The sequence below is a fragment of the Chionomys nivalis genome, chromosome 9 (assembly GCF_950005125.1).
Source record: "Chionomys nivalis chromosome 9, mChiNiv1.1, whole genome shotgun sequence".
Lineage (NCBI taxonomy): Eukaryota > Metazoa > Chordata > Mammalia > Rodentia > Cricetidae > Chionomys > Chionomys nivalis.
In genome coordinates, this window is record NC_080094.1 from 8,979,243 (window position 1) to 8,990,468 (window position 11,226).

The following is an 11,226-nucleotide window of genomic DNA, read 5'->3' on the forward strand; positions in this document are numbered from 1 at the left end:
GCTTGTCCTTTGCAAGGAGAGGCATTGGAATCCTGTCATGATGCCCCCTTACAGTCCACTGAAGTTTTCCACCTCGAACCTGGAGCTGGCTAGCTTTTACAGCTTCTCCGTGGCTGGCTTTGGTTTGCATGTCCACATTTGGTTATCTGAGAGGGGATGTGCGCTTGAATGCCCTGATGTCTTCCTTCATCCATAGAGGAGTATAAAGCCCTCCACACTGGTTCTGGCTGGGAGAGTCAGTATGGGGACACTGAGTTTGTTTTTGGAGCTTCCGTTGTTGTTGTTCTGTTTTGCTTTAATGAGACAGGTGGGAAGAACTCTCACTCACAAGCAGAATTCAAAGCAAATGCTTTCGAATCTGATCCAGGTAATTTTTTTTTCCCGTGTAATTTCTCTGAGCTCATTAGTACTAAAACTTCTGCATTGTGCATTTCCTGGTTGCTCAGCAAAGATAAACAGAACCGATATATAAAAAATTAATAGGTTTAGTATGCCAGGCCTCTTGCATTTTGATTTCTAAAATTTCTAATAAATTTAGGAATGACATTGGCACCTTGGGATATTTCAGGACAGTCAAGGGACTGCCCCACCCCATATAGAGAGTGTGGAAGATTGAGAGAGGCAACAACTGGCCCTATTCATGATTTTCAGAGATGTCTGTATTATCTAGTCATCTCATCCAGAGTTTGCTTTGGAAACAAATGGGTCCGCGGCTTCCACCTGCAGCTCAGCCTTCTCTCTCCTGCGTCTTCTAAGGGTGCCTCAAACAAAAGGAAGGGTAGGGACACAGCCACATGCTAAAGGGGACCCTGGTGAAGGTCTAACTTACAAGACCTGGGTGTGCACAAGGGCGCTGTCTGATTTGCTCCCAGAGCGAGCAGTGGGCTCTGAAGTCTCTCATTTTTATCAACAGTACCTAATGGCTTGGTGGATGAACTCTGAGATCCATTTTCAATGCTATGCCTGCACTGGACCCAAAAAACTCTCTAAGATTCAAAGGTCAAAGTGGAGGGGATGAAATTCTAAATCTAGAAAAAAAAAAAACAATGTTCTGTGAAATGATGTTATCAGTGTACAGTTATTTTCTTCCTCTTAGTGCGGCATCCTGATCACAAGCCAGCACCCCTCAGGGAGCTGATTTTTAAACGTGGGTAGAATGACTAAGGTCACCCCAAAACCTCTCACTTTTAAAAGAACTAATGAAATGTAAAATACTGTTTTTATTTTTTTCCCCGGTTGTTACAAATTACTGAAAAAATAGCTACAGGAGCCTCTTCCAATGTTAGTGGAGGCTAAGGTGGAATTTGAACTCGGATTAAAGACGATATAATAAAAGGGATCCTATTTTCATCATGACATTCAAAAGTAAAAACAAATTCCACTCAAAGAAATAAAAATACAACAGTGTTCTCAACCTGAGAAGCAATACATCTATTTGTGTGCCAAGCATCTTTTAATACCACTGTGATATTTTTTTCCCTAAAAGTCATTCAATTTGATTGTAATTAAATATGTAATGAAAAAGCATGGCTTCGGGGAAGTGAAGCAAGACATCCTCTGTTAGTTTAATGTATTTCCAACTGACTTTCCCTCCAATGAAAACGACACTCCATGTGTGCCTGCTCTTAATTCAGAACCTGGTAGGTGAGTTTTGTTTCTAAAGGGAATCTGGATGGCGGCAGGTGCGGCCTCCACGGCCTGAGCCTTCCCAAAGCATTAAGAGCCTGGACAGTCCTCCCCTGTGAAGGGGGAGCTGCACTTGGGGTGTTTACTTTGTACCAGCTGATTGCAGACCCCCTGCACACAGGAGCAGAGCCCAGGATGTTTCCTTACCTGATATTCCTAAACTCTGCTGCAGGGGTGGGCAGAGTCTCTTCATCATCAAGGCCTTAAATAATGCCAGCTCAAGTCTCCCTCCATTCCCAAACCTTGGGAAGAGAAGTAGACCAACCCAGACAAACTTAGGCATTATCCAGTTGGAAAGACTCCCCCCCCACCCCCCAAAAAAAACCACCCCTGATGGGAAGTCAGCAGGGGTGAGGTAAGGATTGTTCCACCGCTGGAGAGAGTCACAAGAGCCAAGATACTTGCAGACCAAGTCTAAAGATGCCTAGGAGGTGTCTATGGAGTGTGAAGTTTCCCCAAATGCAGCAAGAAACTGAGTTGGTTGGGAGCAGCAGCGAGAAACACAAAGTGGAGGAGGAACAGTAGAGCATTTTTGAGAAGCGCGTTTACACTCAAGCATCAAGCATCTGACCCCTCCAACCTCCCCACACACACTCACAAAAGCCTCAGTGATTTCACTGCCCCAAGTTCCCCAGTGCCCTCTCCTCCCCTTTCTGCTCCGAGTACTGCCACTTGCAATCTTCGGATTAGGGTTAATATATTATGTCCTGAGATGGCAGATTAAAAATGAAATCAATAAATACCTAAAACAAATGCGCTTTTGAAATGTCCTATTCAATCTGGGCCTTTAAGGGTGAGCCGAGAGGTGGGAGGAGAGCAGGAGAGGCCTGGAGAAAGGACCACATAAAGAATCTTTCCAACCCCAAAACACTGTGAGGGCAAAGTCATTCCTAGGCACCTGGCCACTGAAGTAACAAGATAGCTAAGAGTTCCTGTTGCTGAAGGCCCGTGGGCTGGCATGAGTGTGTCTGTGAGTGTGTGTGTGTCCTTGTCTTAAAACCATATGGTTATGGGAAGCAAAGAGATCTACAACATGGGACACTTCAGTGTTTAAAATGGAGCTTGCTTTTCTGAAGGATGTTTAAGCAAAGAAAATCAGGGTCCAGAAACATTCCGGGTTCTTGTTCTTTCCTGTCTCACCCTACTTGACAGTAAATTAAAGGCAAACGTCACTTACAGCCGCTGGCTCCTGCCCCTGTGTGGTAGTTGAAATTTCTGAGACTTCACCCATCCACTTAGAAACAACACTGTCCCGAAGAAGAAAAAGAGATCTCTCAGGCCATTCTCACTCCATCGGCACATGGTGTGTTCAGAACTGGCCCTGCTGAATGTGTTTCCCATGTAAATAACCTATGCTATTAAGGTGCAAATTGCAACTTTTAAGTAATGATTGCTAATAGTCAAATGTTTACTGCTACACAAGGACACCCATGAAAACAAATTCTGCATTATTCATCTCCGCATTCAATAAACAAAATAAATTGAGGGAGACGCTCTCTCCTGCCAGACTCCCCACAAAAAGAAAAAACTGGATCATCAGAAGCTAGCACAAGCCTGCAAGAAAGCAGCACAGAATGGCTTGAGGGGAGCAGAGGCAGGGGAATATAACTTATGGGCATGTTAGATATACTCACAGGGATGTGATTACACAGGATTTCATGCCCCATCGCAACTGGCGGGCATTACTATAAAAACCATAGCATAGAGTGCTGGAATAAAATCTCTGCTATGTGTGTGTGCAGACCACACGGCTGGGGATTTTAGGAAAAGAAACGTTTGAGAACATGTCTACCTTTTTTTTTTTTTAAATCCACGCACTCCGCATCCTATAAAGTGCAAACACATCAAGACGGTTTCTTTTTGTTCAGCCCTCCTGCCATCGTCTTTTTCATCTTCCCTAAAAATGAACAAGGGGGAGAGATGCCGAGGCAGATTCCTGAAGACTCAGGTAAAGCGGACGGACGCACGATAATGGTGAACCAAACACACCGTCAAGAGGGCGAGCCGAGCACACCCACACATCACGATACGGGCACGAGAGCTGCTCTGTAAACTTTCTCCTGGCCTCAAGTCCCAGAACTGTGGAAGGGCAAAGCTTCAGAAAGTGAGGACCAATAATATTTCTGAGAGAAATGTTCTCTCTTGGCTGTTTACTTAAAGAGGATCGCTTTCCTCATACCCCCCCTCCCGCACACTGAAGGGGGAGGCATGTAAGAAATAAAGATGAAATTTCTCCATCACTTATCATACCATTCTGTGGGCTCTGCACAGATACCTGTTTTATTAGGAACTTCAGCCACCAGTTTCTTGAAATACCACCCTTAAACAGAATCCTGGGACGGCATCTAACAGCCTGGAAGAGTTATTCGGAGAAAGAGAGTTCCAGGAGAGCTTCGGCCCGGCTTCACTTCCAGGCTTTTTCTATCTTCTATTATTCATTAATCAAACGAGGCCTCAAGCTTTCAACATTAGTCCACAGGAGTAATCACTTACAGTTGTGCATTGTCTTTCATTTTAAGCAGTGGTACAAGTTAGCTCAGGCAGAGCCTGAGAAGCACTCTCCCCTGTCCCCGCATGGGGCCTGGCTGAAAGACTTCAGCTAACTTGGTTTCACTCGTCCTAACAGAGTGGGGCATGGGTGAACTCGGATGAGCAGAAGGCACATTGCAGGAGAAACAACCCACCTTATTAATGTGCAGAAAAATAAATACCATAAAGCCGGGGAACTCGCTGTGTGTGAAATGAATTACCCCTCTCAGCTCGAAAGGATTTCTGTTTCCTCCAGGGAACATAACGAGAATCCTGAAAACAGTCTGGTAAAGACACGAAGAAGCCAATCGGCCAGAAAACCGAAAGTAAGGTCACAAGTTTCTAATACACACACACTCACACTCAAACACACACTCTCTCTCTCTCTCTCTCTCTCTCTCTCTCTCACACACACACACACACACACACACACACACACACACACACACACGAACTACTACTACTACAATAAAAAGAGTAGTCAGCACCAATAGATACCAGCTTAATGAAAGGACCTAATTTAAATAATACGGTACAACGTCATTTTCTGCACACCTGGATCGTCATTGATCAGCGAGTAATCATGATGAAAGTGGGGTAATTCTGAGCAAGGCACTTTTTGTAATGAGCTTGTGAAAGGAGACATGTCCAGTCATTCTGGTAATTTAAATTACTGCCTAGTTGTTGATGGCCTTTACCGGAACTACAAGGAAGAGGGGGGGAGACACAGTAGTTTTCAGGGCAGTATCATTCCTGCTGGACTGCAGCCCAGGGCTCTCTTTCAGGACAACAAACAATAAGGATGCTATCTCTGGTAATCCAGCTACACTTGAACTTATGTTGCTAGCATTAGATGCAGCAGACCGGCTCTTCCGAAGACTCAAAGGCCATCACACACCCTCACATGGTCAGATAGCAAGGCAGTGTGAGGTAGAAAAGAAAATAAAATTAAATAAGAGGACTATTGTTTTCAAAAGAGGTAACCAGGGTTGAGAAAAGAACAGCCCCCACCTAGACAAGTTGCAAATGTGTGTTGCTAAGGCTATTTTCATTATTTTGCTTTTATAGAAACAATTGAAAATCCGTGAATGGAAGCTTTATAGCAACTCAAAGCAACCTACACATGGCCACGGAAGTGATCCTGCACTCAAGAGGGAAGGAAATTGTGGCCATTCTGAAGCACACGTATTGTTCTTTGGGCTGGAGGCAGGCAGGGAGGAAGGGTTATGAACTTGGTAGCCAGCATGTCCAGACACACATATCCACTTTACCCAGATTCCTAACTCACCAGCCCTCTTATCATGGTGACTTTGCAAAGTTTACCCAAGTGTCCTGGGAACTTCTTCCCATTCTTGACTCAAGTTGGAACAGAATAAAATATATTGGTGGGTCGCCTGATCAGTCTTACCGGTGCTCACCAAAGTACGAGGAGAGTCAGCAAGAAAGGGGCGGTGGGGGCAGATAAAACTTAAGCTTTTTTGCTAAAGCTCTGATCAACTAAAGGACACAAAGAAATAAAAACGCCCACATTAAAAGCCAACAAGATAATGATTGTGCATGTCTCTCACTGAATATAGAGGGCAAAGCTTGCGTCACTGGCACTCGGAGTTACCATGGTGAGTGATTTATTGATATATATCAGAATGAATAGATCAAAGGCAGTGAGATGACAGGTGATCAATCAAATGTCAAATCAAAACTAGCAATCGAGTGGAAAGCTGATTTTTCAGTGGGTGGGTCTGGCAGGAGAAAAATGAACTTTCCTCTTACAATTCCGAGAAACAAAACCCCAGCATACTATTCAAAAAGCAATTAGGCAACCCAAAAGGGGGAGGGCACCCTCTGAAGATCTGTAGTAGGAACCTATTAACCTGTTCAGATCTTTAGGGTGAGGGTCCTTGAAAGAAAGAATTCCACGGGACAGCTCCTATGGTGGCAATCAAGACAGACGCAAAGTTTCCAAACCTCTCTGGCAAAGAAAATCCAAAGCTGTTTAAATTTCTATGGGGTGCCCTCCCCCCTCCCTTTGAGAAAAGGAGAGGGGATGATTAGATTTCTATAAACAGTGAATCCTTTTAGAAAATACGTTCAAAGCTTCACTCGTTTCCGGGGGTGCCTTTTGCACCTTGGCGACCAAAGCTACACCCTCGTGGCTCACGGCCCCCAAAGTCAGCCTGCAGCCCCGGGCTTGGACATGCCTCACACTTGAAAGCCCTGAGCCACAGCGACCAGAGACTCTGTCCCTGGAGGCCAGAAGCCACCAGCACTGACCTCTCAGAGGGATGTGGGGGGGGGGTCTCTCCCTTCCCTGCACCCCAAATCCACAATACAACTTTGGCTCCAGAGGCAAAAAGCCAGACTGGAAGAAAAAGTTAGGGGTGGGGTAGAGGGTGGAGGGAGGAAAAGTTTAAGCGAGGAAGGTTTGGTGGGACAGCTTCTCTGCCACCACCCAGAGGGAGCCTGGAGAGGGGAGGATTGGGGAGATCAGGAAGGGGTGATGAAGAGGGTACCCGCAAGTTAACCCTCTTGAAAGCGCCAGGGGGTGGCGTCCCCACTAGCCCTGGGTCAGGAGGACGGGCGAGCCGCTGTGCGCCGGGCTCAGGGGCCGGGCACCCGGAGCGGAGCCATCTCTTACCTGCAGCCCGCTTGGGTGCCTGCTGTTTCCTCCTTGGCATCGCTCTACTTAGCTCCAGTCTCACTTCTGGCGCCCCAGCCCCGAGCTGCGCGCGGGGGCCGCAGTCTCGCTTGTCTTTCTGTGGCTCCTAGGACGTCACTCGGCCTCTGTCCCCCTGACGATCCCCCTGCCAGCGCTCCAGCGCGGGGCCGGAGACCCCCTCTCTGGGTGGCAGATAAGCGGTTTGCGCCTGCTGCTTGCAAGTGGAGGTTGGTTCTGCCTTGTTTGTTTGTTTGGTTTTTTTCCCCCTCTCTCTCTTTTTGTTTTTGCTTTTGGATTTTTTTTCTTTTTTTGGTTTTGATTTTTGCTGTTTTTTTGGTGACTGGTGAGACACTTGATTTCTTTATTAAACATCCAAGACGGGGTTCAGATGGCAGGGACGAGGGGCGCACACGCGCCACGCGCACACTAGCGCGTAAAGATAAGGGGGGAAACAATCCCGGGAAGACAGTGGGTCTCTTCTTTTTCTTCTTCCTTCTCTTTCCCTCCTCCTCCTCTTTCTCCTCTTCTTCCACCTCCTCCTTCTCCTCCTCCTTCTCCTCCTCCTCTTCCTCCTCCTCTTCCTCTTCTTCCTCCTCCTCCTCCTTGTCCCTGATCTTGATGGCGGATTCGCGCTAGGGAGAGATCACTCACTGTAGGTTTGTCGCTGCTGTCAGATCCCAGTCTGTGAGTGATATGCGAGAGGACAGGAGCTGGTTTGGGAAAGACAGAAAATCTGGAATTCACTCACTCTCTCTCTCTCTCTCTCTCTCTCTCTCTCTCTCTCTCTCACACACACACACACACACACGCACACACACACAAACACACACGCACGCGCGCGCACACACACACACACACGACCACTCTCGCTCACACACACACACACTCACACCCCCCACATACACACACACACACACACACACACACACACGCTCTCTCGCGCTCTCTCTCTCTCACACACACACACAGGCACACACACACACACAAGACAGGGCAAGGCGATGCCAGCAAACATCGATCCCCGCTGAACAAACTGTACATTAACAAACTCCTCCTCTTCTTCCTGCGACCTGATGACAGCGAGAAATTTACTCCCCAGCCGCAGAGCGCCAGGCAGAGGGAGTCTATTAAAGGGACAGTGTCCTGCCTGGGAGAGGAGCTGGGGACAGGAGACCCTGCCTTCCAGGCTGCAGCGCCAGGAGCCACCCTCCTCCTCGCTGGGTCAATGGGGTGCCCACCCTGTCTAGATGCCCCCCCCCCCCAGGAGGAAGATGAGAGAAGGGAGAGGGAAGGAGGTTAGAGTGGCACGGAAAGGGGAGGCGCTGGCAGAGTTGGAAGCAGGCTCTCCTTAGAGAGGGAAGAACCTAGGTTTGTTTGGGGGACAGACAAGGGAGTTGGGACCATATCTAGTCTCAACCTGTCCCCTGCAAATTAGTTTCTCTAGGCTCTTTAAGTTCACATCGCTGTCCTTCTATCTTCTTGGAACTAGTGGGAATTTTTTTTTTTAACTTCTGCCTCCTGGACAGCTAACCCCATAATCTTCATTCTGTTCCCTTTCACTATTTATTGAGCTCCTACTGTGTACCTGCTTTAGAGTCACAGCAGTGACAGGGGATGGGTAAATCCTGACTCTGGGGGTGTTTATAAAGGGGCAGGGAATGACCCCTCCAACAATGTGCCCTTGGTGTCCAGTCACCTGCCAGAGGTCTACCCTTCGGATACACACATTTCTCTATTTTATTTCCCCCTCCCCCCCGGCTTGTCAAGGGAGGGGGGATGCTGTGCAGAAATGCATTATCCATTTCTTTGTGGATAATGACCTATGACCACACCAGACTATAAGTTCTTAGGGAGGTGCGGCTCCTTTGTCTTATTCTACTCTCAAGGGTGGCAAAGCTCAACATATATTACACCCCACCCCCGCCACCCAATAGCTGTGCAATGAATGACAAGGAAGCCTATCCTGATGGGAGCATCATGTCAGAGTGGCCTGGCCTGATGAGAACTGAGTGTGGTGGGTGCTAGGGGCTGAAAGAGTGCCCTCGGTCCATCATAGACCCATCGCTGGGTACCACTGCACAGCAGACACTTTTCAATGTGTTGTAGACACGCCGGTGAACAGGATAACCCCATCCCTGTCCTGAAGGACCTCTCCTAGTGAGGTAGGATGTCAATGACACGTGTAAAGACCGCGAAAGGAGGTCAAGCCAGGGTCTCAGTGAACCTGGTACTGGGCATTGAACTCAGGGCACCATACAAGCTGGGTAAGCAGAGCTACGTTGCCAACGCTTTTCCACTATTTTTTTTTTTAATTTTAATTTTGAGACAACTTGGTTACTCAGACTGGCCTTGAACTCATCCCGAGGTAGGTCTTTGAACTTGGGATTTCCTTGTTTTAGCCTTCTGGATAGCTGGGGTGATAGACCTGTGCCACCAAGGCTGGCTTGAATCTGGAGTTTGAATGAGGCTGCTAGGGAAAGTCAAAGAGGTTCTAACCTTGGAGAAGGAGGAAGTAGGGTGATAAGGGGATTAGATACAGCTGCCCTTAAAACAACACCAGAACTTCCTGCTCCTTAGCCACCCTCCCCAAAGCCCTCATGAGGATGCACTCCCCTTGGTACCCACAATCAGGTTTTACAGCCCTCTCTGTTAACATGGTGGGCCACACACTACTTTGCCAGAAATGAGTGTGGTCCAGCGCAATGCAGGATGCTTGCTTGGAAGCATCCTGAACTCCAGATGCCAGTCCCCTGCCCTCTGCTCTGATGACAAACCTTTCCACAGATGTTACCCAGTCTCCACTGGGGCCAAAATGTCTCCTGCTTGGAAACTGCCCCCCTTGGACTTTCTAGATGGGAACCTTATTGGCTACAGGCCTGGTTCTAAAGCTGACAGGTTGAATGGACTCCTAAGAACGGCCTGGAGTCTCTTTTCTTCAGGAGTCAGACAAAGTGTTTGTGTTGACTTGAAGGCCAAAGCCCGCTTAGACAGATACAACTGAGTGGAACTAGGGGCCATGCTGCTGTTGTGGCCACCGGGATGGAATCTCATCTGGCTCCTTGCTCCACCCCACTATGGACCCACTGGTAATGAGGCCTGACCATGAGACCTCAGATGTCTCCGCATGCCCCTTCACTCTTGCCACCCTGACCCTTCCTCATGGGCAATTACCAGCTACAACTAGTTCAGGCCGGTCTTTTTCAGCAGTTCTTGGGGGCCACAGGAAATGTAGCTCACCCGGCCCTGCCCATCAGGCACAACGTGATGGTATTGTTACGGCTTGTAAAGTGCCAATTAGTCGCTGTTAGCACCTCCACCTTACATGTGTACTACAGGTAACAACATCACCTGGCTTCAGCCACTCAGACAGCATCCACCCCTCCCCACCTCACCCACAACAGCCTAACTCTTGGCAACTGAGGCAGAGGAATGAATCCTGTATTGTCACAGTTGGCAGTGTTAACCAAGAGGTACCAACTATGGCTTCTCAGAATACGCTTAGGAAGTCCTGACCTTGAGAATCCACTGTAGGGTACAGTTCTACAGTCCCAGGACGAGGAGGCACAGACTTGGGCGGGGACGAGGGAGGGTAAGAGCTCACCATGAACTTGTCATCTTCTCTGGGAAACCTATTGCCTTGGGATTGGTATTATGTTCAAGGCATTATTTGACAAATCTCTGTAGTATATATTAGGGGTGCAAGGCATTGCCCTAAAATATAGGGGATGTCAAGATGTTGTTCTTGTTAGCCTCAGCTGTCAACTTGACACAAATCTAACGTCACCTGGGATACGAGAATCTGGTGGCCATGTCTGTAATGCATTTTCTTGTTTGCTAATGGATGTAGATGGTCAGCCCACTGTGGGCAGTGCCACCCCTAGGTATGTGGGCATAAGCTGCACAGTGATGATGCCATCTATGCCAGGAGGAGCAGAACACCATAGCACCCCAATGGACAGGGCACAGGTTTAAACAGGAACACATTTCTACACCGTGCCAGGAGAAGCCCCTTCCCTTTTAAACCTCTTTTGTTTTGAGAAACTTTTTGTTTCTCTCAGGTCTGCCACCTGTACCATCATCTACTCTTTTGTTTATTGATGTTTTCTGTGTCTGAGTCTGGTGTGCACGTGGGTGTGAGCATGTTCACATGTGTGTGGGTGCATGTGACAACAGGGGTCTTCCATGGTGACTCTCTCATTTAGGCAGAGTCTCTCAGTGCAGCCCAGAGCTTGCCAACACAGGCCAGGCTAACTGGCTGGCTTTCCCTGGAGATGCCCTGCCTCCACCTTCTGAGCACTAGATTTACAGGTGGGCTGCCCCACCTACCCGGCGTTTACCTGTGTTCTGGTTGGTTC

The 11,226-nt window shown here is 48.0% G+C and overlaps 1 protein-coding gene across 3 annotated transcripts in view; it reads right to left on the reverse strand.

The window, feature by feature from the left end:
- Nucleotides 1-7,820, reverse strand: part of Tshz2 (teashirt zinc finger homeobox 2) — a 431,464-nt gene extending 423,644 nt beyond the window's left edge. For all 3 annotated transcript variants that reach the window (XM_057780900.1, XM_057780899.1, XM_057780898.1), the window contains exon 1: nt 6,851-7,820. In XM_057780900.1, coding sequence (XP_057636883.1) covers nt 6,851-6,890 — 40 coding nt within the window. In that variant the 5' untranslated portion in view covers nt 6,891-7,820. The remainder of the gene's footprint in view (nt 1-6,850) is intronic.
- Between the last annotated feature and the right edge of the window lie 3,406 nt (nt 7,821-11,226).